The sequence below is a fragment of the Dipodomys spectabilis genome, unplaced genomic scaffold, assembly GCF_019054845.1.
Source record: "Dipodomys spectabilis isolate Male_0828 unplaced genomic scaffold, ASM1905484v1 ptg000076l, whole genome shotgun sequence".
Lineage (NCBI taxonomy): Eukaryota > Metazoa > Chordata > Mammalia > Rodentia > Heteromyidae > Dipodomys > Dipodomys spectabilis.
Window position 1 is genome coordinate 9,761,528 of NW_024870753.1, and position 24,870 is coordinate 9,786,397.

At 42.1% G+C, this 24,870-nt stretch overlaps 2 protein-coding genes and 2 pseudogenes across 2 annotated transcripts; 1 reads left to right on the top strand and 3 right to left on the bottom strand.

Annotated features, from left to right (window-relative positions):
* Positions 1 to 2,492: 2,492 nt before the first annotated feature.
* On the bottom strand, positions 2,493 to 3,355 carry LOC122110207 (annotated as a pseudogene).
* A 3,266-nt stretch (positions 3,356 to 6,621) lies between these two features.
* Positions 6,622 to 9,160, bottom strand: LOC122110208 (annotated as a pseudogene).
* Positions 9,161 to 9,825: 665 nt separating this feature from the next.
* On the top strand, positions 9,826 to 14,979 carry LOC122110237 (protein FAM170A-like). Its single transcript, XM_042682734.1, has 4 exons — positions 9,826 to 9,895; positions 13,536 to 13,679; positions 13,773 to 13,885; positions 14,410 to 14,979. Exons 1-4 carry the CDS (start codon positions 9,826 to 9,828, stop codon positions 14,977 to 14,979), a joined length of 897 nt encoding a protein of 298 aa, XP_042538668.1.
* Positions 14,980 to 19,812: 4,833 nt separating this feature from the next.
* On the bottom strand, positions 19,813 to 20,754 carry LOC122110211 (olfactory receptor 8B3-like). The gene has a single exon (XM_042682706.1). The coding sequence runs from the start codon at positions 20,743 to 20,745 to the stop codon at positions 19,813 to 19,815; it is 933 nt and encodes a 310-aa protein (XP_042538640.1). The 5' UTR covers positions 20,746 to 20,754.
* Between the last annotated feature and the right edge of the window lie 4,116 nt (positions 20,755 to 24,870).

Below are 24,870 nucleotides of genomic sequence, written 5' to 3' on the forward strand. Positions count from 1 at the left end.
TAGTATAAAAGAAGCATATGTCATCAATATTTACAGTGTCATGAGAAGTGCCAGAACTTGGCTAAGCACTGGATATATACCGTGAATAAAATATACATGATGCGTGATACTTGCCCTGAAAATACTAGTGAGAAAGACAGATAAGAGATGTTATCCTCTGAAAAACACAAACACGAGTAGCTAAGCTTTGTAACATGATTTAGGCAGGTGAGCCTCTTCACCGATGTCTTTAACACAGGTAAGAGGGATAGGAGTAATGGAACTTTCTACAAGTTTCTACTTGCAAGGCAAGTATAATGCAACCATGTCCATAGAAGTGCTGCTCAATGAGCAGACTGTCTTCCAAGCAGGCAGACAAAAGCAATCAGGAAAACCTGGTCACTCTATAGATCACCACACAATTCTTGTACCAGTTTTAAAAATTCCAGTTGGCTGTGCCTTCTTCCACAGCCCACTCCTTCGTTTCAAAGGAGTAATCTCCAAATAATGAGCTTCTTGGCAATTTCTTCTAATTAGGTATACATAGAATCAGAACATGGAAGTAATATATACTGAGTGCTGCCTCTAAGTTAGGGTCATGCTAGTCATAGAAAGCAAAGAGTGGACAAGGTAGCTTTTTCCCACGGAAGAGTGCTGGATGGATTTAAGGACACCAGGGCAGCAGTGCTGGCGTGTAGGCACTAAAGTGCTAGGAGACATCCCAATGTCAGCTGACCAGGAAAGACTTCCCAGAGGTGATGAGCAAATACCTACCTGAAGGATGGGTAGATTGAGGAAGACAAAGGAGACAAATGAGAATGTTGAAGAGGAAGGCTGGTGGAGAAGTGTTCAAGAGCATGAAGAGTTCAAGAAGTGTTCAAGAGTGTGTCTGGGAAGGGGCAGGGGCTATAGCTGATTTCTGCTCCTCATATCAGGTAGACAATGGCTGGCAGGTGGATGGAGGGAGTGGCTGTAGAGCTTTGATGTAGAGTGCTGGGAGGAGAGTCACTGCGATGAACAAAATAAGGGGACTTGGGATGTAAGCAGTGGGTGCTTCGTCGTCACGGCAGCCTTGGAAGGGTGTGTAGCTTGGTGGCACTGGGTTGTTGCTGTGGTAAAGGTTAATTTTGCATGTTGAAATCACATGCCTGTGGAAAATTAAGTGGAAATGGAAGACAATAAAATACATTCACCTCAAGGATACATGTAAACATTACATTTAGGAAAGGGTTCTTTAAGGGCTCAGAATAGTCTGTAACACTAATCAAATGCTTATCTTTATCTTTATCATCATCATCATCAGTCTTGGGGTTTGAACTCAGAGTCTAGGTGCTGTCCCTGAGCTCTTTTGTTCAAGGCTAGCACTCTACCACTCAAGCCACACTCCATTTCCAGCTTTTAAAAAATAAAACTAAAAGGCTCTGCTCTCTGGAGTGTTGTATATAGTGTAGCAAAAGAGTATTTATACATCTCACCAATCAAAACACAGCTTTATTACCTCATGTGAACTCATACAAACCAATAGAATTTCAACATGTTCTGTAGCTTAGAGTGCTCACTTACTACCTCTGAACAATACTCACGCTGTAGTTTGTCTCTTTCTTATCTTTTTGCATCTTGTAATTAACTTTGTTTCCTTTCATAAAATGTAATGTACATTGTAATCTTTTAAAAGATATATCAGGGTTGCATTTGCAACTTTTAAAAATCCGAGGGAAACATTGGGTCTTAATTTACCACAAGATCAGTAAAACTGTTGTAAATACTGAGAAACATTTTGAATGTTCTTCATCTTGTTACTAATCCATGCAAAAAAGAAAAAAAAAGCAGCGACTAATTGTGATGCATTCAGATTTCAGTATTCAGTACTGTATATTTCCCCCTGTGTGCTGGGGCCCCTCTCCTTTCTCTTTTGTATTGTATGCGATTCTGAAACTGATTGAGTCATGAAAATAATTTGTGGCGGTGATTCTAATGTATTAAAAAACGTTTCGTGTTCCTTTCTAACTGGATTACACCCTGGATTGAAAAGTCTTCCTTGTGGTAGTTATATGTAGTTTCAAACATGAATAAACTTTTTGCTTTCATGAAAAAAAAATAAATAAATAAAATAAAATAAAAAATAAAACTATTTTAAAAGATAGAGAAATTATCTCTAAAATGTAACTGGAAAGCATCTAGGGGAAAGAGAGATTGGAAGGAAGGGAATTAAAAAGAGGAGGAGAAAGTTAGCAAACCTCAAAACGATTAGGCTACGTACTTTAGTTTTGCAACAACTCATTCTTTCCATTAGCCACTGGCATAATTTGATGTCCTGATATTTCAGAAGATTCAACCCAGATTCATTCCATATCTATGGACTTTTCCTTAGACCTCATTTGCTTTCACATGTAAAACCCTGGTTAGTATGTGGGAGAAAGGAGGACTTAACGGGAAACTTTCTAGCCACTCTATAACAACAAATAACTATAATAACTATAACTTATAACTTGAACAACAAATGCTGTCCCATTTCAGGAGAATATTTTCCTGCTCAATCTTTTCTTCAGTGCGGCCTTGACCTCCTTGTTCCTGAAGCTGTAGATGAGCATGGGTACCACAATGGTGTAGAACACGGTGGAGACTTTCCCCTGGTCCATGGACATCACAGAAGAAGGATGGAGGTACATGAATGCCCCCGACAGGGGGCATTATGTGTGAACTACAAGTGTGGAAGGCCTTGGATCTTCTTCAGTGGAGTGAATCTGAAGGATGCTAGAGAGGATCAATGTGCAAGAGACGGTGATGGTGAGCTAGGAACTCCAATTTGAAGCCCACGACGATAAACACCACCAGCCGTTGACGAGGGTGCCGGTGCAGGAGAGCTCCAGCAGGGGAGGATGTCGCACATTCACCTCACAGAAGGTCAGCCTCAGCATGCATCCCATGTGGGCCCAGGCACCCACCAGAGCCCCCGCATAGATAACCCCAGCCAGCAGAGTGCACACCTGAGGCGACATGGTGACCGTGTATAGCAGGGGCTTGCAGATGGCCACGTAGCAATCGTAGGCCATCACCATCAGCACGTAGCATTCTGCGCTGACAAGTAGTAGCAGAAGAGCTGAGTCATGCATCCCGCATAGGAGATGGTGCTCATCTTTGACACAAAGCTGGCCAGGAGTTTGGGGGTGATGGTAGAAGAGTAATGGAGATCAATGAAGGACAAATTAAAGAAGAAGAAGTACATGGGCATGTGAAGGTGAGAACTGACTCTGATCAGAGTAACCACACCCAGGTTTCCAGCCACAGGGATAATGTAGATCCCTAGGAAGAAGAAGAAGAGGGGGAGACCCAGCAGGCCAAACTCATTGACAAAAGACCCATTCCCAGTTTCCATCCTCTTCCCGCAGGATCAAAAGAGAAAAGAGCCATTTCTGAGGCAGAACCATCACCTACTGAGGCCCTGCTCAGCTGCCACTGGGGCCAAGAAGCACAGAGACTCTGCTGAGGCTCAGCGGTGATGGAGGAGGCCAGGCCCAGCGCTGTGCACACAGGGAAAGTAGGTGCATGGGAGGTAGATGCATAGAGAAAGCCCACAGGAGGATATCAACAGGGAGATGCCGAGACTCCTCATCTTTTCTCTGCCTCAGTTTCTCAGTAACAATCCAGTTTCTGCAGGTTCATCCTGACTCCCCCCACTCTGCTACCTAATGCTGTCTACCACCAGTTGAGAGCGGATGCTGAGCCGGGTGGAGACCAGGGACACTATGTCCATGCCTGTCATGGTAGCAGACTCCAGAGACTGTTTGGCTTCCCCAGTACCCAACAAGAAATCATCAACTTCCATGGTCTCGAGTCTTCCTCGGGAGAAAGATGGAAGTTGGTGCCAACTCAGTTTCTGTACCACTTCCTATTTTCTTCCCTTTCACCATCTGTGCCTCAGAGTCAACGCTGGGAGAAGCAGAAAGGCCATGGAAGTACTTTAGAAATATGGGATGAATGCTCACTTCCTTCTGGCGAGAGGTATCAGAACTGCCCTCAAGGTCCTCGCTCCACCATTGCTTTCCACACAGCAGCGGCTGTGCTTCTGCAGGAGGTGCTAATGCGGAGCAATCGCCACCTCCCTGCATGTAAACACTCAGGGCATCTATGAACCTCGGGCCCGGACTTGCTCCGAGTGTTAAATAAAGGCCAGGAGTTTTAAATTATGCGTGTGCCCAGCTATTATTGTCATTGTGAAATCACAGGAAAGGAAGCAAAGGGCCTCTTCTTTCTTCAACACAAAAGCAGGTAGCACAACATAAATCATTTTATACTGAGTATGGAAGTCATACTTTTTCATAGAGGCTTTCCCAGGAGCCTCTGCGTAATTCAAATCCTTTAGGAAACAGTTGATACAGCAACGAGGATTTAGTGCTGGTGTCTTTAGAGACAATATTAAAGTTAATATTACATCAGGGATTACACAATCTCCAGAGTAGATGAGGCAGAAATTCTCCATTCCCTTCCACTCGCTCCTTCTGCTTCTCTGATTTTCAGACACAAATGCCAACACATAGTGGCATATAAACTATTATAGGCATACCCACTTCCTCCCTTGTACTAATTTTATGTAATATCATTATACTGTGCATAGTACTTTATATATTTGATGGCCAATCCTCTCCATTTTTAGTCTTTTCCGTTAGAAATACCTTGTACTTCTCAGGATTAAAAAAAATTTTATTTGGAAGCATTGGGGATTGAACACAAGGCCTCATGCTTGCAAGATATGCACTCTATTTGCTTATTCAATATATGAGGACACACAAGCTTGGTTGGTAGAAATCATGACAGTGTGCCTGGGTTAGCATTAAGGTCTTATGTTTAGTGTATGATCTAATACGGTATCAGTGGTGGTCAGTAAAGACAGACACAAGAATCCTGAATTAAATATATAATGCTTCATTTTCATTAAAAAATGTCTTAAAAATAAGTACTTGTCTGGGCACTGGTGACTCACGCTTCTAATCCTAGCTACTCAGGAGGCTGAGGTATGATGATCAAGATTTAAAGCTAGGATCAAAGACCTTGGAGTCAAAGAAGACACTGAAAACATTACAGGATGGAATAGGAGAAACCCTAGGTCTCCTTGACACAGGCCCAAATTTTCTTAATAGAGACCCAGAAACACAACAAATCAAAGAAAGGTTGGACAAATGGGATTGCATAAAATTTCAGAGCTTCTTCATGGCAAAGGACATAGCTAGCAAGATCAATAGAAAGGCCATGGATTGGGAGAAGATCTTCACTAGCCATTCAATGGACAAGGGTCTCATATCTAAAATATACCTGGAACTCAAAAAATTAAATCCCCCAACAACAAATCCTCAAAGAAACAACTGCCTAATAAATAAGTGGGCTAATGACTTAAAGAGAAACTTCTCTGAAGAAGAAAGAAGGATGGCCAATAGACACATGAAGAAATGCTCAACCTCCCTAGCCATAAAAGAAATGCAAATCAAAACAACATTGAGATACCACCTCACCCCAGTTAGAATGGCTAAAATCAAGAACTCTAATAACAACAGGTGCTGGAGGGGATGTGGACAGAAGGGAACCTTACTGCATTGTTGGTGGGAGTGTAAACTTGTTCAACCACTTTGGAAAGCAGTATGGAGGTTCCTTAAAAGACTCCACATAGAGCTCCCCTATGACCCAGCAATCCCACTTTTGGGCATTTACCCAAATCATCACAAACAAGACCACACTAAATCTACCAGCACAACTATATTTACTGCAGCATTATTTACCATAGCTAAGATATGGAACCAACCCAGATGCCCCTCAGTAGATGAATGGATCAATAGCTAAGATATGGAACCAACCCAGATGCCCCTCAGTAGATGAATGGATCAAGAAAATGTGGTATATATACACAATGGAATTCTATGCCTCCATCAGAAAGAATGGCATTGCTTCATTTGTTAGGAAATGGAAAGACTTGGAAAAAATTCTATTAAATGAAGTAAGCCAGGCCCAAAGAAACATAGGTCCCATGGTTTCCCTTATTTGCAATAACTAGTATATGTCTGAGTCAAGCAGAAAAGGTCAGATAAGTTGGTGTTAGGGAAATGAGGCCCAAAATAAGTATTCAAATGTTTTTCTTTCATGCAATTGTTTCTAACATATTTATAAGATGATTTCTTTGTTGCTTTGTATGTCCCTCCCCCATGGTATAATCCCTGCTTTCACTGTATTTGATGTTGGTATAATTTGTGGAGGGGAAGGGAAAAAACAAATTGTTTAAATAGGGATACAGGTGGACCCATTGCAACTATGAGATGTACAAGATGTTATGTTGAAAAACTTTACAACTTTGGTGGTGTGGAGGGAGGGTGAGGGGGTAGAGGAGGATGGGAAGGGATGGGAAGGGGAAACAAAGGAGGAGGCAACAATGTTTGATAAGAAATGTACTCATTATCTTGCCCATGTAATTGTAACCCCTCTGTATGGTATTTTCACAATTTAAAAAAAAAAAAGATTTAAAGCTAACCCATGAGACTCTTATCTCCAGTGAACCACTTTAAAAAGCCAGATTGGAGCTGTGATAGAGTACTAGCCATGAGCAAGAAAACTCAGGGAGAATGCCTAAGTCCTGAGTTCAAGTCCCAGACTGACAAAAAATCTCCTTTGTACAACTATTTAAAGATAATAAAAATATTTCAACATTAAATCTTCTACTTTTATTTTTAAATTAAGCTTAAACATTTTAATGTACTTTGTAAAGTTTATATGCTTAAAATCAGTAAATTTATTTGGAATTTTAAACTAATTTTTATCTATTCAGTTGGTTTGATTCCATTGGATTCCCTTGTTTTTGTTTTATTGTTGGTGGTATTGCTTGGTTTTGCTTTGTTTGGGCTATCTGAATGGAAGTAAAGAAACTATGAGAGGAAATATTATTCCACTGAAGTTATTAAAAATGAGAATTAACCTAGAAGCCCCTGGCTTCCTCAGGCAGTATGCCAGGAAAGGATGTCTACACTGTGAGAAAACTTGGACTTTTTGGTTTGTGACAGAAAATTACGTCTAGTTCAAGATAGGAGAAAAAGTTTCGAGATTGTATTCGGGATTTATTTAACAAATTTTCTCTCACAGTTAGCTTTGGAATGACCATGAGCAGTGCACTCTGGATGAAGGATGATGAAGCCTCATTGTCACTAAATATATTTAGTGACAGCTTCAAAGGGGGCACTGGTGGCTAACCCCTCATCCTAGATACTCAGGAGCCTGAGATCTGAGGATCATGGTTCTTAGCCAAGACACACAAAAATCCATGAGACTCTTATCTTCAATAAACAACCAATAAAACCTCCTAAGTGGAGCTCTGGCTCAAAGTGGTAGTAATAACCTTCAGCACAAAAGCTCAAGGACCGCACCCAGGCCTTGAGTTCAAGCCCCAGGGCCAACAAAAAAAGAGCAGAGGGCTTGACTTCTATATCTTTTATGTACTCAACCCCTAACCTTTATTGAGCCCTTTCTACATTCTCCTTTATATTAAATTCCTGTTCTATACTATACACACATACCACCCCTGCACACGCTCACACTTACACAGTGACTTCAGCTCTTGATTCCTGTCTGAGTTTCATTTCTTTCTAAGCCTCTATTTTTTCTAATTTTAAAGTCCTCAAAATGATTCAAATATTTTTATGCAAAAAAAGTAATCTTTTAACTTCAGCTAATCATCCTCCAACTACACTGGTCTAACAGACTTCCTCTTTCCCAACAAATGAGTCCTTCATTATTTTCCTGAATGAAAGATGAATACCACAAAAATTACCCGATAAGCTCAGAACAAAACATGGTCACGTTTCAAGTAGAAGAGTAACATATACTGTTTGTTTCATGAAAAAAATAGAAAGTACAATGAGAGACTGGCAAACCTGAAATCCGGAGACTGACAAGACTGTTGTAACCTTTTTATGTTAGGTACCATGTAACCTTTTTATGTTAGGTACCATGTAACCTTAGGTAATTATTCACCTCTGTGAGCTCCAGAAGCCTATTCATGCATTAAATATAAGATTGACAACCTAGTATATGATTGACTGTGCAAGAGAAATCTAACACTTCTGACAAGAATAGTTGATGTACAGAATTTAAACTACAAGATGGGATGTATTTAATTCTCTATATGGAAATATCTACACTGTTAAACACTGGTGTTTAAAAGTGAGACTTTCTTGCCCAGTAGACAATGGAAAGAAAGCATCCACTATCTGACTCCTGATTCATTGCAAGTGCTAGATAAGAACCTTGCCAAGGAGCACTGTCAAGTTACTTTCATGTAGTCATTGGCAGACACATTCAGTATTTACTAAGATGAGGACCACATGGACAATAAAAACAAAAGGAAACAAATTACTGAATGAATGCTATTTTAAAATACAGAAAATGTGGAAAGCAAGAATTTTGCCAAAGATAAGGGAAAAAGAAAGCTAGCTGCAATACAAAGGTACAACAGAAGAAAGCCTATGCAATACAAAGCCTGCTGCAATACAAGGAAGTGGTCACTATAAATATATAGCACATAGGATCTGCCTGTGCTTTCACAGAATTTTAGTTCCCAGTTAACATGGTCTCCTACAAAGGGATTTTCTCAGGGCAACTTTAACATCTTTTTTCCTCAAGCTGTAGATTAAGGGGTTTATCATGGGTGTTACAGTGGTACAAAACACAGCTTTTTGATTCATCCATGGACCCAGCTGAGGAGGGTCTGAGATACATAAAGGCACCTGACCAAAGAACAGAGATACAGCAATGATGTGGGAGCTGCAGGTGCTGACGGCTTTGGACCTGCCCTCAGTGGACTTTATTTTGAGGATGCTGGAAAGAATGAAAGCTTAAGAGATAAAGATAACAAGACTGTGTACAATGATGTCTTTGCCCCTACAATGAAAATCTCTACCTCACTGACAAAGGCACTGGTGCAGGAGAGCCGGGGCAAAGGGAGGATGTCACAGAAGTAGTGGTTGGTGGCGTTTGCATCACAGAAGGTCAGTCTCAGCATGCATCCAGTGTGGGCCACTGCACCAGAAAACGCCATCAAGTATGAACCAAGGATAAGGTAGGAGCACACTTTAGGGGACATGGTGGTGTTGTACAGGAGTCGATGGCTGATGGCCATGTAGCGATCATAAGCCACTGCAGCGATCATAAGCCACTGCAGTTAGCACATAACTTTCAGAAATTACAAAAAACAAACAGTAGCAGTAGAGCTGAGTTTCACAAGATGCACACCTGACCATAAGCAGAGGCTTGATCAGCCTCATTGCACAGAACAGATTCCAGGCATGATGGGTTGCGTTTACATCCTAGACCAGAATAATATCTTTAAATCCCTAGAGAACTTAGTGTTGGATAAGGTTTCCCTTTCTCTGGGGATTTCATATCCACCACTAGTTTTGTTATCGAGTATTAGACATAAAGTTTCAAGTCAACGAAAGAATTTCATGGGTGAAGATTTCTTCTGTCACTTCATGTCATCAAGTCCATCCACATGGATGAGAGGTAGCCACTACCCTCACAGTACGTGGCCTTTCCCCTCAGGCGGTGTGCTCGAGCAGTCCTGTAGTGTGGTAAGTACTTCCTGGGCTCGGATGACGTCACCAACAGGTCACAATACACTGCGGTGGCCTTGGTGATAGCTAGGATCAGAGCAACTTCAATTTTGTAGTGACCAGTGGTCAGGACAGCAACGTGGAGAAGACGTAACCTCTTCTCTTGTGATTTGTTGCCTGTGATTGCACGAATTTCATTCATTGTCATTATTAACTAACTCTCAGAAGCCTCAGAGAAAATTACTTTCCAAAGAGTTGAACCATGAAGCAAAAACAGAAAAGGAAACATCTGGAAAGGACATTCTGCCCTGAAGGTGCAAAGAAGTCAAGAGGTATGTGTCAGCTTGTGCTCTGTGTCTCCTTTCCAACAAAGAGAGGAGACTTCCATATCATTGTAGAGGACAGAAGTGACTTAAGGGTGGAGAGAGACGCGTGTGGGTCAAGATAGTCTCAGAGTGAAGCAAAGATCAGCTGGCCTAGGTTTTGCCCATTTGACTTAGGGTCCAGGCTACCTACACCAAGTTATGCTAGACTGCTCTATTACTAGCAGTTAGTTTATTTTTCCTTTTGAAAACAACTTTCCTTTCATTTGACTTCCCACGGGCATCGAAAAAACAAATTGTTATATGTTTTCTAATAGTAATTTTTCATTTTAAAGAAGGAAGCATGGTTCATAGAAGTTAGGGAAACACTGAAAGAAAAAGAAAAAGTAGTCATAAAGGAGAAAAGCTAAAGACTAGAAAGATGTAAATATGGGGTTTCTGTGTAACATGCAAGAAGAAAAACAAAGCAAATATACATATAAAATGAAACAAAATAAAAAAATGACGACTTAATCATGATGGCTGCATTGAGAAGATTAAAAACAGGAAACTAGCTAATGTAGTCACAATGGAAATCAATGAACAATTCCTATCAGTGATTAGGAGGGGGTCAGGTCAGACCCAACCCCAACATTCCAAATAGAAATATGTTTCTGAGGATAATTACACAGGCCCAAGGAAGTTTAGAGCTTGTAGAGGGAGTTGTTTTCAAATTCACCTAAAGACGTTATTCAGGGTAGATGATGGGACATTCAAAGCATACACTCATTGCTATTCATATATAAAACCCATACGTGGATGAGGCTAGGGTATATGTTGACAATAAATTGTCCACTTACTATCTTCCAGATTCTACGCCTCTCCAAAACACATTAGGCTCAGAAGTAGAGCAGGCTAAACAGCTGACTCTACTGGTGCTTTTAGTAACAAGTCAGAATATATGACAGGTCCATAGACAAGTATCCTCCTTGAGTTAATTCACGGGCTAGGGCAGAATGAGCCCATCCTCGCTGATACATAGCTTTCAGAGAGATCCTGAGTTATCAGGATCCCAAGCAGCTGAGGAAGAAAGAAGATGGAGAAATACACAAGTTTAGGAAGCCATGTTTTGAAGTGGTACATATTTTTTTTTTAATTTAATTTTATTTTATTTGAGAACATACTGTACAGAGGGGTTACAATTACATGGGCAGGATAATGCATACATTTCTTACCAAGCATTGCAGCCTCCTCCTTTGTTTACCCTTCACATCCCTTCCCAGCCTCCCCCCTCCCCCCCACCCAATCATACCCCCCTCCCCCCCCCCACACTGACATTGTAAAGCTGGTTTTGACATGACATTTTGTACTTCTCATTGTTGCAACAGGTCCACCTGAATCCTTAAACGACTTGTTTTTCCCCATCTCCTCCACATGTTATACTGACATCAAATATAGTGAAAGCAGGGGTTACACTGTGGGGGAGGGACATACAAAGCAACAAAGAAATAATCTTATAAATGCGTTAGAAACACATGCATGAAAGAAACAAAAACATTAAAATACATATTTGAGGGTTCGTTTTCCTAACATCACATTATCTGACTTTTTCCGCTTGACTCATACCTATACTAGATATTGCAAATAAGGGAAACCATGGGACCTATGTTTCTTTGGGCCTGGCTTACTTCACTTAATATAATTTTTTCCAAGCCTTCCCATTTCCTAACAAATGGGGAAATGTCATTCTTTCTGATGGAGGCATAGAATTCCATTGTGTATATATATGAAGTGGTACATATTTTTAAAATTCATTTTCTATTTCAAAAAACGGAATCGTGCTCAGTTAACTACCAGGGAGCCTGATATATAGATCTAGATATTCAGATAGATAGATAGGTAGGTAGATAAGGAAGGAAGGAAGGAAGAAAGGGAAGGAGAGAGGGAGAAAGGGAGAGAGGGAGGGAAGGAGGGAGGGAGGAAGGGGGGAAGGAAGGGATAGAGATAAATAATATTCTCAGGCCAAAAGGAGATAACATCTCTACTCCATTTATAAATGACACATTGTGCCAATGTAGTCAGCCATAACATGAACTGAAACAATAAGTATTATTCTACATTTGTCATTTTCCGCAGTAGGTAGCTGATGGTTGTTGATGAGGATGGAGGCCAGGAACGTTGGATGGACTTGTCATATAGTAGAAAATATACATAGATAGGAAATAAGTATCATTTCTGACTTCTTAGGGAATCTGAACTTACACAGAGAGGCTCAGCAGTATAAACGGAAGGCAGCAGGCCTAAGTCCATGCAAGAAAGCTGGCGGTGCCGCTGCCCCGCCCTCTGTCTACTACTCCTGCGTCTCGCATGAAGACAAGCTCTTCAGTAAAGGTACTCAGGGGCATCCAACTGGGCACAGAAGGGAAAGCTAAGATCTAGGCAGCTTCTAAAGATGTTCACATCTCCCCATCCATGGTAAGAAGTGACCCTGTCCAGAAAGAAACTCAAAATAGGGCTGGGAAGGTGGCTCAGTGGTAGAGCGCTTGCCTTGCATGCCTGAGGCCCTGGGTTCGATTCCTCAGCACCACATAAGCAAAAAAGAAAAAAGCCGGAAGTGGCGCTGTGGCTCAAGTGGTAGAGCGCTAGCCTTGAGCTGAAGAGCTGAGGGACAGCGCCCAGGCCCAGAGTTCAGGCCCCACAACCAGACCCCCCCCCCCCAAAAAAAAAACAAACTCAAAATATTCCTCCCTATGTTTTTATTAAGATCAGAAGCGGAAAACGAGAAATTCCAAAGGAGTGAATTTCTCTCGCTACTGCCCTTGTCGTTTAGGGGCTGTGCTGCTTTCGCTCCAGAAAAAACAGCTTGTTTGGTACTCTACTCTCTCTTTAAGAATATTTCAAAAAGTGTTATGTCCGATTTTTTTTTTTTGTCAGTCGTGGGGCCTGAACTCTGGGCCTGGGCGCTGTCCCTCAGCTCTTCAGCTCAAGGCGAGCACCCTACCATTTGAGCCACAGCACCACTTCCGTTTTTTTTTTTTCTTATGTGGAGCTGAGGAATCAAACCCAGGGCCTCAGGCATGCGAGGCAAGCGCTCTACCACTGAGCCACCTTCCCAGCCCTGTCCTATTTTTAATTGACACACAATTCTTCATAAAACCTGCAGCTCCTATCCCTCATTTGCAGAATCTCTCATGAGGAACATGAGCTAATAACAGTATCAAACCTTTAGTGGCTAAGTAACGTCACATGTAAGAGGACTGATCCCACGGACATGCACCATACATAGAACTTTAATGATGCCTTGTTTGTGTACTTTGTTTTATGTCACTTGGGGCTGAACCTAGAACTTCACCTTTTGCCACTTAATTCCAAGCCTTTGTTTTTATTTAGGTTTTGAGATAAGATTACACTTTGCCTGGGCTGATACTGAATTCATGACCCTCCTGTGTCTGACTCCTGAGTATCTTGGATTATCAGCATGTTCCACCAAGTCCTGGAGTATAATAACTATTTTTCTTTTTTACTTTTTGAAGTTACTTAAGTTGGTGTGAGTGGAAGTCCTGTAGGTGGTAACAAGGCCTCAAACAAAACAGCTGCTCAGAAAGTCTGTGTTTGAATGGCACAGACCCTGGATCACAGCATCTCAAGGCTTTCGTGTTTCCTCCTCCAGAATGCCGGAAGCTTCAAAAGGGTGTCCCCCAGACTCGTGCCGCGGTCCAGGCATGGAGTCCAGCACCTGGAGATGACTTCTCTACCTCTGAATATTTCTCCTGTGTCTCCTCTCCAAGCAAGCTTGCCCTTGCCCATAAGGAGGGTGAGGCAATTTTGCGCATCCTCTCTCCATCTGTCTTTCCCACTCTCCTGACATTGCAGAGCTACACCCTTACCCCCGTACTTCTGTATACAGCCATTCTCAAGTTCACCGCTGCGCTCATTATTCCCATTCACAATCCACATTCCCTCACAGAGAGCCTGTTTCATCTGCCTTATGCTAACACAAACTCCAGGAAACTCATGAATGTAAGAGAAAACATGTGACCTCATCTGCTATTTCCACATGCCTTTTGACTATTCAGTCTTACTGTCACAGGGTTTAACAAAGAACAGGAAACAATGCATTGGCTACCCAAATGGACTATCATAACACACACACACATACACACACACACACACACACACTCATTTCACTTTCAGCACCAGAAACATTCCCCAGACATGAGCAAGACACATATGTATACACATATATATACTATATACACGTATATAGTATATATATATATATATGTATGTATGTATATATATATGTAGATATATAATTACATGAGTCATACCATGGATTCATTTACCATGTAACCTGTACCACACATATAATTCTGGGAAATCAGGAATGTGCAATCCCATTCTACACATGCAGTGTGTAGATCACGCAGTGATCTCTTCGTAGCTGTCTTATCTTCTTATATTTGACACTTTCTCGCCTAGAAGTCCACAAATTATGTCAAGATGTTCCACATCTTAAACCTGAGCTGCCCATCACCCAAAAGGTGGAGGACCTAGAAACATGCTCCCCAATTCTGCGCAATGACTTTCCTGGGGATAACAGGCCTTCTACGTCTTCAGCTCTCATGAGAAACGAAAGAATCATGAAGGTTTACTACATGCATGTCCAGCTGAAAAGGGGAGTGGCTGTTTTAGAGGATACAAAAGGCGGACTGGAACCCCCCAAAAAGAAAATGAGAATTGAGTCCATTGCATTCCCTGAGAAGATCCGAGCAGAAGTCAACCACTCCGATGTGCTTACCCACGAGCTCCTACACGACAGTGAGTTCAACTCGGATGACGAAGGCCAGGAGAAGCTGGGAGAGGCCGAGAGCCTCGCCCAGCCCGCGACTGCAGAGGAGAGGTCCAGGGCGAGGACCCCCGAGTGGCTGGTGGCCATGAACAGTGGCTATCGGTGCATGGCCTGCTGCCGGGTCTTCCCCAGCCTGGCGGTCCTGCAGGAGCATGTGGAGAATGGGGTTAACGAGGGCTTCAGCTGCCACGTTTTCCACCAAGTCTTCGGCTGGCTGAAGAGCAAACGGAAGAAAGGGAGGGACAAGATGAAGAAGAACTAACACCAGGACCACACCTTCTGACCCTAGTGAGGAAAGCACTGTGACATGAACACCTCCAAATCAACATAAATGCATTGTTTTTGACACCAAGAAGAGAGTCAGTGAACCAGACCAGAGATTCCCTAAAGCTGCTGTGGGCTCACTCACCTCCTACCAACCCTGTATCACCAGCGCTAGCAGAGAAAACAAGAGCAGAACACAACCAAGCAAAAGAGCAAAAGATTGTTCTTAGAAACTAAGGAGCCGTGGACCCCAGCGTCATGTCCACTCGACTTGAGAAGAGGAGACCTTGGGAGTGGAGGCTGCAATGGGCCAGATGGATGAACAAGTCAGGAGTCCAGAGTAGGCGAGACATCCTCAAACCTGGGGTTCTAGAACAAGTAAGACCAGAGGCAGAAAATGTCACAGAGATCCCTCCTAGGTTCAATAAGCATCGTGAGGAAGAATTTCCTTCAGAAAAAAATGTATGTGAGATGACTGCTTGAGAGGTGACAAAATGAGACTGCACCCCGCCCCAGCCTGGAGAAGGATGGGAATAAAGGCCTGCCCGGCTGTTCAGTGGAACAGAGGTCAAATGGGGAAGGGTGGGGCTGTAATAAATAAACTACTGACCAAAGTGCTTCTATATACGTGCATCCCAAGCCATATTCCAAGTTATAGCTCAATAACTTCACAAGCATAAAACTAGCCTATAAGACTAATATTTAGTGGGAATATTGCACATTTGTTTACATACCAATTACACTTAATACCGTGTACACTCAAATTTAAAATTTTTTCTTTTACCCTATCAAAAAGGACAAAGTAAGGAAAAGTTCAAATGTATTTCAATTCACAAATTTACAGGGAAAAGGGACTTTGCTTTTAAAAGTTAAATTCTAAGTGATTGTTTTCTGTAAGTTGTAGCTTTTGCTCTTCTAAAAAGACTTCAAGTTTAAAACTGCATCCTGGTATTTGGGATACTTGGGTGAATGTGCATTTATCTTGAAGCATTGTTAGTATAGATTCTAGGCTTGCCCAGAGGTGCGTGTGTGCACAGCCATGAGGTGGGCAAAAGTTGCCTTTCCTTCCTCTGAAAAGAGATCCAGTCTTCCTGTCCACAGCAAGGGGTCAGATGAGCCAAATAACCTAATAACTACTTGGCTTTTATCACTGATCCTAAGTGCAAGCTCTAATAATGCACACTGGATAATCTTCACTGAAGGTCTGGAGAAAATAAAATAAATGCTACAGTTGGTGAGCATGGGCAGGGAGTTGTTTCTGTGTACGGTCTGAAGGCCCATTGAGACCTCTGAGCCCCATTTTGTTTCAGTTCCTTTTATAAAACACGTGATTGTTTTTACTCTTACTTTAATGTCCTGAGTGTTTACATTAAGTATTCAATAAACTTTTGTTTTGTCTCAATAACTGAGTTAGTTACTGTTGTATGTCATCCAATCTAATGATGTAAATTAGATTTAGCGAAGTATTCTTTCATCCTAATAAACTGACGTCCTCCAGAGAAGTAGCTCCTCAGATTATATACTGAAAAAAATCTCGGTAGTACGCTGTGTCCTTGATTGATTAGAGAAGTTTGGATTTCAGGTTATGGATGATCAAGGTGCTTCGATAGCAGTGAACACATCCTTAGTGGTGATTGTATTTGAGGAAGAGGAGCCATACTCAGAGGCTAGTAGAGTTAGCCCTGGTTTGTTTTATAGCTTGATGATTAGAAGACATGAAGACATTAATTATATAAAACTGAGTGACCTGAGTTTCTCCTGTAACTATACAAATCACCAAGAACACAAAGGCAAGAGTACAAGTTCCTGGCTGTGGGAACATACACCGATGAGGGTTTTAGTGTTGGGTAATTGTGCTTAGGAACCATTCCTCCACAACCTCACAACCTCTGGTGTGTTCTCATGGAAAGTCTGGGACAAGTGACTCCAACTGGAATTCTACGACTTTTGCTGAAGTAGTGTGTCTGCAGAGTCCCTCATCTCTAGGAAGAGAGTTTTTTCCTCTATAATTATCCTGTTAATTTATTCCCTCGCAGAGAATATGAATCCTCAAGCCTGAGGTCAAGTAGCCTCCCCCCTCCCCCCCCAGTCCATGAGCCAGGTACGTCTATGAACTCACTTTCAAAGCATCCTTCTGGTAACCAGAAAACCAGTGGGACACTCTTCTACCTCCCTATATTTCTCACGTCTGGTTGCCTGTGTCCATCTTAAGGAAGCATCCTGAAAAGGCTAACATGGGGAAAACGAGCCCAATCACGTGGAGCATTGGAGCAGAACCAGCCAGCACAGAGGGCACGGGGGCACTCAACTAAGTGAAAGACAAGGCAGGCAGAGACCCGCCTGGGTACTGGGTAGGCCCAGGCAGCACCGCGCTGAGCAGGGAGCTGGAGGAATGGCAGAGGCAGCGTTTCTGATGCGTCTCCAAGGAATATCCAAGCTGACCTGAAGATATCATCAGGTTTGAATCCAAGTGGAAGAAAACTGCTTTCAGGGAGAAGAAAACACATGCCCTCTGCCTAGAGACAGGCAGGGAGGCCTGTTTTTACTTCTCCTCAAAACAGACATTTTAGATCCAAGCCAGAAACAAGAAAAGGAACATGTCTGTGTAGGGAGATAGCAGTTCATCTCCGGACCAAAGAAGGAGGGAAGAGGGTGTGCTACCTTTCTGTGGATCCAGGGCAGAAACAAAAAAATATTCAAGTAACAACCAAAAACTTGTTGCTGATCTTCTTTACTAGTTCCCTCATTAATAGACAAATTGAGGGCAAATCTAACACGTTGAGTGTTGGGCCTCTGGCCCAGAATTCCAGGCTAGGAGGCAGAGACCTGGTGTGGATGTGTGGACCAGGGGCTTCCTCATGGCGGACTAGGATTGATGGCTGCTGCCCAAGTAGTAGATAAGGGGCCCTGCAGCTGCCCAGACCTGAAGGTCACTCTAAGGGGTTCTTGCTGCCTTCTATGGTGGTAGCTGCCCCAGAGGAATGTCATCTCAAGGTAAAGGCGGGGATGGGGAGGGGGGGAGCATGGAGGCTGATTAGTTACTGCCTTTGCTAAATGGCCCTAGTGTTGCCTAGGAAAGGAGCAGGCCAAGCCATGAGAGGGAAAGGAAGTAAGGCCCTGATCTGTAAGCACCATCCCTTTTGAACTTCCCAGTATTCCAACTCAAAGATCTTGAAAACATTTTAAATTATTTTTAACAAGATCACCCAGTGTCATCTCTCCCTTCACTTTCTCCCGGTTTTTCCCCCTCGACCCCACCCTCACAAGTTGTATAGTTCACAGTGTCTAGTGAGTATCACTGCTGCGTTTGCTCACCCTTTGTCCCACCATTTCCATGTTCCCGTTAACTTCCCCAGAACAAACTTGCATACAAGACAAAAGGTACAGAAAACAGGGCTGGGAAGGTGGCTCAGTGGTAGAGCGCTTGCCTTGCATGCATGAGGCCCTGGGTTCGATTCCTCAGCACCACATAAGCAGAAAAAAAAGCCAGAAGTGGCGCTGTGGCTCAAGTGGAGGTGAAAAGCTGAGGGACAGTGTTCAGGCCCACAACAGGACCAAAAAAAAAAAAAGGTACAGAATACAAAAACAGCCACAAAGGAAGAAAACAACACAAACCCCAAATAACAAAAATGTGAACATAACTCCTCTTTGCATCACTTTTACAATAACAATTTTTAAAAAATTTTTTTGATCATTTAGCTGATGCTTGGCTTTTAATAATAATGTTTTGCTCTATCTGTAATAATAGGGCTGAAAAATGAATTAAAAAAATACATTTTCGGGCTGGGAAGGTGGCTCAGTGGTAGAGCGCTTGCCTTGTATGCCTGAGGCCCTGGGTTCGATTCCTCAGCACCACGTAAGCAAAAAGAAAAAAGCCAGAAGTGGTGCTGTGGCTCAAGTGGTAGAACACTAGCCTTGAGCTGAAGAGCTGAGGGACAGCACCAAGGCCCAGAGTTCAGGCCCCATGACCGGACCCAAAAAAACAAAAAAACAACAACAAAAAAAAACACTTTCAAGCCTGAGCCCATCATCTCCCAATTTCCTAATTCCAGTAGCCTTCCACTTGATCAATGGGACCATCAATGTTTCTGCGAAACAAAATGATTACGTAACCAAATCCTTTAGATGAATGCGTGTCATCTAAAGACAAAGCACAAACTTCAAAATAGAAATGTTACCTCATTATTCATGCTTAGTGAAATACACCTAATAAAATAGATGAATGATATCCTAGACAGAGGGGTGGATTTAGAATCAAGACACCTAACAGCTTTCATACAATATTTACCATTAATCTACAATGTCATGTCTCTTTACAAGGTAAATGTAATGCGTCACAGAAGGAAACTCAGGGCATAGTTTGCAGCAGCCAGGGGGGTTGTTAAGAGTCTGTGCAGAGACACCTGCATTGTGAAGCACTAGCATTTGGAAGAGACAGATTCCTACCCAGTGGAGATGGGATGACAAAAGCAGAGACAGTGATCTAACAAGTCACAGTAAAAGAGCCAAATCAAACTGTCCTGCACAATCCACAGTCAAGATAATATTACTTTATTCAAACATTCATAATTTTTTATTATTTTAGGATTAAGACCATAATTAAAATGAAAATGGCATAAATTACATTCTCAATATTTTTCAGAGAAGGAGAAATAGTAAAAGGAGAAATTGTGCAAATATAACAAAACAGAAGAAACTGAAAACAAACCAAGTTCACATTTCCCTCCCTTATTAAGAAAGAAATGAGATAAAGCTGACCTTAGAAACATACTGAAGAGCACCAACATTTTCTCTGAACTGTACCACAAGAACAGAGAGATTCAACTTCTTTTCAGAACTTTCTTCTGATTAAGGTTTTTATCAGAGCAACTTTAACGTCTTTGTTCCTCAGGCTATAGATTAAGGGGTTCATCATGGGTAACACAATGGTATAAATCACGGAAGAGATTTTCCCTCCATCCATAGTCCCAGCTGAGGAGGGTTTAAGGTACATAAATGTGCTTGATCCAATGAACAGAGACACAGCAATGATGTGGGAGCTGCAGGTGCTGAAGGCTTTGGACCTGCCTTCAGTGGACCTTATTTTGAAGATACTGGAAAGAATAAAACCGTAAGACACAAAGATGACCAGACTGGGCAAAATTATGTCTTTTCCTGCTACAATGAAAATCTCTACCTCATTGACGTGGGTGCTGGTGCAGGAGAGCTGCAGTAAAGGAGTGAGATCGCAGAAGAAGTGGTTGATGGTGTTCGCATCACAGAAGGTCAGTCTCAGGACGCACCCAGTGTGGATTGTGGCATCACAAAATGCCATCAGGTAGGAAGCAAGCATAAGGGAGGAGCACACTTTGGGAGACATGGCGCTGTTGTACAGGAGGGGATTGCAGATGGCCACGTAGCGGTCATAGGCCATGGATGTCAACACGTACCATTCGGAAATTGCGAAGAAACAAAAAAAGTACAGCTGGGTCATGCAGCCTTCATAAGAGATAGCATTTCTGCTTAATATGAAGTTCATCAGCATTTTGGGGGTGATCACAGAAGAATAACAGAGGTCTATGAAGGACAAGTTAAAAAGGAAAAAGTACATGGGGGTGTGAAGGTGTGGATTCAGTATAACGAGAATGATCAGCCCCAAGTTCCCCAGGGTGGTGACCGTGTACATGACCAGAAACAGGAAGAAGAGGGGCATCTGGAGGAGGGGCTGGTCTGTCAAGCCCATCAGAATGAATTCAGTCACCAAAGAGCTGTTTGCAAGAACCATTCTTCTCTCAGTGGATCTGTGGACACCAGAATTTGGAGGGGGGCAGTATTAGAGGACAATCTGTATCTTCCTACAATGTACTCACCCATGTATGTATATCCTGAAAATGTCTGAAACTCCTTATCCAGAGAACCTGCCTGAATGTCCCCATTGTATTGTGTGGCATCAGTGCTCCTTAAAGTGAATGTCACCACAAAGCATTTGAGCTTAGCCTTAGGGTGATGGGCCAGGCGGTCATGGGGGAAGATGGCTGGTAGAAAAACGGAGCAGGGAGAAGAGGGTGGATAAACACAGGATGCCTCTTTCCTCATTTTATAATGTAAGTCTGGCTTCAGCCCTCTCCTAGTCAAATTTCAGGTCAGAGCCTTAATAACCTGGCACTGACCTCTATGCAGAATAGAATCTAAAACAAGATGGAAGGATAGAAAGTCCAGGAATATTTAAGTTCCTAGCCCTGGCACAGAAAAATAAAACTAGCAGAGTGGTATGTCTATGGAGAGAAAATTTAATGACTATGACATCAACGTGGCCATGTGTCCACAGACTCTGCACATTCTCTGCACGAGTTTCAGTGTCTCCTACCAATTTCATGCAAATCTTTGGACTTGTTAAATTGTAAAGAAGCAGATATAGCTTGAAGTGCTCACATTGCATCTCAAAATGTGAGGACCTTATGCAAACCATAAATAGGCAACACACCATTTCTCCTCTGTACAATGGACACCAGTAATGCTTACATAGCAGTGAGTAAGATGGCTGGTACCAGGGCCAGATGTTTGGTGCCAGAAAATCAGATGCTAGTTGGCTAAAGGACAAAAATGTTTAGGGTTAGTATTTTTAATAGACTTTTTGGTCAGTCGTGAGGCTTGAACTCAGGGCCTGGGTATAGTCTCTGAGCTCTTTCACTCAAGGCTAGCACTCGACCACTTTGAGCCACAGCATCACTTCTGGTTTTCCGATGGTTCATTGGCGATAAGAGTCTCATGGCCTTGCCTGCCTGGGCAGGCTTTGAACCATGATCCTCAGATCTCAGCCTCCTGAGTGGCTAGGATTACAGGAGTGAGCCACCAGTGCCCAGCAGATATATTTTTATAATTATCTTCTCACTATGTATACAAACATATACAACCAAACCACAAAGAAGGTAAATGTAGAGTTGATGGAAATGTTAATTACCTTCATTTTTGTGGCATTTCATGTTGTATGATCCACAATACTGATCTAAACAATACGTTTTAACCTCATATATATAATTTTTATGTTAATGATATATTAAATAATGTTAAGTAAAAGCAAGACATTAATAGAGGTTTTGAAACTGAGCATCCTTTGAAGAGGAAACAGTGATGCTTCCTTGCCACTGAGATTTATCCCTGTGACATGAAAGGCAGCGCAACACTGGAATTTAAGCCTTGGTGCCACTGATTCTAAGAAGTACAACTCTCATTCCTCATTCTCCCTGGAAAACATTCCTGAGCTATTGACTGTGGCTTGCGAAGTTAACTCTTAGTCCTCTAAGGCAGCAATGAAAAATAAACATACCTCATCATTGCTACCGCTGCCACCAGATGAGACACCAGAAGGAAGGCTGGACAAGACTTTAATGATGCAGCCCTCGTGGTTATATGCAGGGGCAAAGGTGCTCGGTCTCATCCCAGTGACAGATTTCAGATTCAATAAGGAATCACAGCCACTGAATTTACATAGTAGACTGAGAAGAACTTTTTGTGCCTTAGGGATCAATATTTTACTCAGCCACTCCATTCTCTTTAGGGATTCTACATCCTTCCTATTTGAGCCAACATTAAATTCCCTTCTCCCCATTGACTTGGTCCCTGCAGGGAAATCTGTGGTTTTAGACCTTGGCCTCTTCATTGTCGCATCATTAATAGTACAACAGAGGCCACCTCCATACTTCCTTCCTTACCAGAAAAAAATCAAGCAGTGTTGCAACTCAGTTCTGGTTATCTTTTGCCTGAGGTGAGTTGTAGATAATCCTGGAATGACTTTTATTGGGTTGCATTCCTAAAGGGAATTGTTTAACAGGCACTGGAAACTTCTAATTGGGAATCTTTCAGAGTTCTTCAGGGTAACATTTCAGGGATGAGGTCAGCAACTTCTGACCTCCTCACAGAAAAGAGTGAGAGCAGAAATAGAGCTGGAGGGTCTGTGCTTGATGCTCCTCCTCCATTTTCTAACTATAGTATCTTGGACAAGTGATGTTCACATGGTACCCTATAAATACATATGTATCTGATAGAATAAATTTAAATTTTAGAAGGGACAAGATAAAATGAATTACCACAAGAAGTGAGATTTATTCCTAAACTTCAAAGATATTTAACATACAAAAATAAACAATACAATATGTATGTGAGGCCAAGGACCAGAGAAATCATCCTATTTGTTGTATGGATAAATGTTTTCAAAACAAATGTGTGGGGCTAGACAAGAGACCTTTGGAAGAAACTCAATACTTCCTATAACTTATCTTCAGGTGGAAATGCTTACAGGACCATGAAGTGTTACACAAGTGGTCTAACAATATCTGAATAGGATCAGTTAAAACCCCTGAAATTCTAAGAGGGAATGGCCCAGAGAGAGTGGGCTTAACAACTTGATTCAAAAGATTGTATTGAAAATAGTTCTTGAGCCAATCGTAAGTCTGAGTGAAGCAGGCATCTAAAGGGGGACCTGACAAGGTGGGGGAGGGAAGGAAGATATCCCTGAGTAGAAAGAGTGCAACATTTCATTCGCACGGGTCACCAGTCTGGAGATGAAGGATGATTTCTGGCATGGAATACAGCTAATAACAATTCCGTGCTTCCTGAATATTACCCTTTAGGTTCCTTGAGCAAGCTGAAAGAAACACCAATGGTGTCTAAATACCAAAAGGCGGACCCATGTCAGGAGAGGCTTTTGCTGGCCATGGACTGTGTCAGCATCACTGGCTGCATGCCCCAACCCTGCTGGGCACACTGGGCATGTGCTGCTCCAATGACCTGCCCCAAATGCTGTCCCCATCTCTGTTGACACATGACTTGAGAAGAATCAAGACAAAACAAGAACAAGGACACAGGATGACCCATTGCAACAATGATCCTCACAAGACACTATGTTGGAAATGAGCTTTACAGCTTGTGGGGGGGGGGGGGAGGTGGGGAAGGAAAGGAATAGTAGGAGGAAAACAAAGGAGGTGGGTAACAATGTTCAACAAGAAATGTACTCATTACCTTACTCATGTAACTGTAACTCTTCTGTACAGCATCTTTACAATAAAATAAATTAAAAAACAATAATGTCAGACTCCATCTATATAAAATTCTAGGAAATATAATTAATACATAATGACAGGAAGCAGATCAGTGTTTGCCTTGGGTTGGGAGAACCATAGAGAAGGAATTACATAGGGCCATGAAAAAGCTTTGGAGATAATAGATGATACTGTGTGCACCGTGCCAAAGCTGTACCCCTAGAGCACGAGCAGGCAACTGCACACCAATTATGCATCAATAAAGTTGGTTTTCTTTGTTTAAAAGCTGCTGCTGCTGCTGATAAACAATCCCCCCCTCCAAAAAAATGTAGCTATATGAATGGCTAAGCAGTATACCTGCCTAGCAAGTGTGAGGCCCTGAATTCAAATCCAATACTACTTAAAAAACACGGGATGAAGGAAATAAAAGGATACAGGTGCAGAACTCAAACCCTTTTTACTTTAGTTTTTCATCAGCCTGTAGGTAGAACACACTCTTGTCACGCTCATTTCTATAAGCAACAATGATAGTTTACTTAGAGAATGTTTACCTTAAGCAAATTCAAGATGCAATGAACAGATTTTCTCTCTGAACCTTCATGAGAAAGACTATTTTCTGTTCTCCGGAAGTTCAAATTTCCCATTATTTTGGAGACATCCCCTTCCTAGGTCATACAAGTGAATCCCAGGACTTATTTCCTGGGTTGATGCTTAGCTGTGAGGATTTCAATAGCATCATAAGCACTATAATTGATTGTTTCTTCTCCTTTTAAGAACTCCAAATAGATACATTGTAAAGTGAAAACCTAAAAGTATCAACCAAATCGGCTCTTAAAACTTTGCCAGACTTCATTTAAAAATAATCTTAAAAC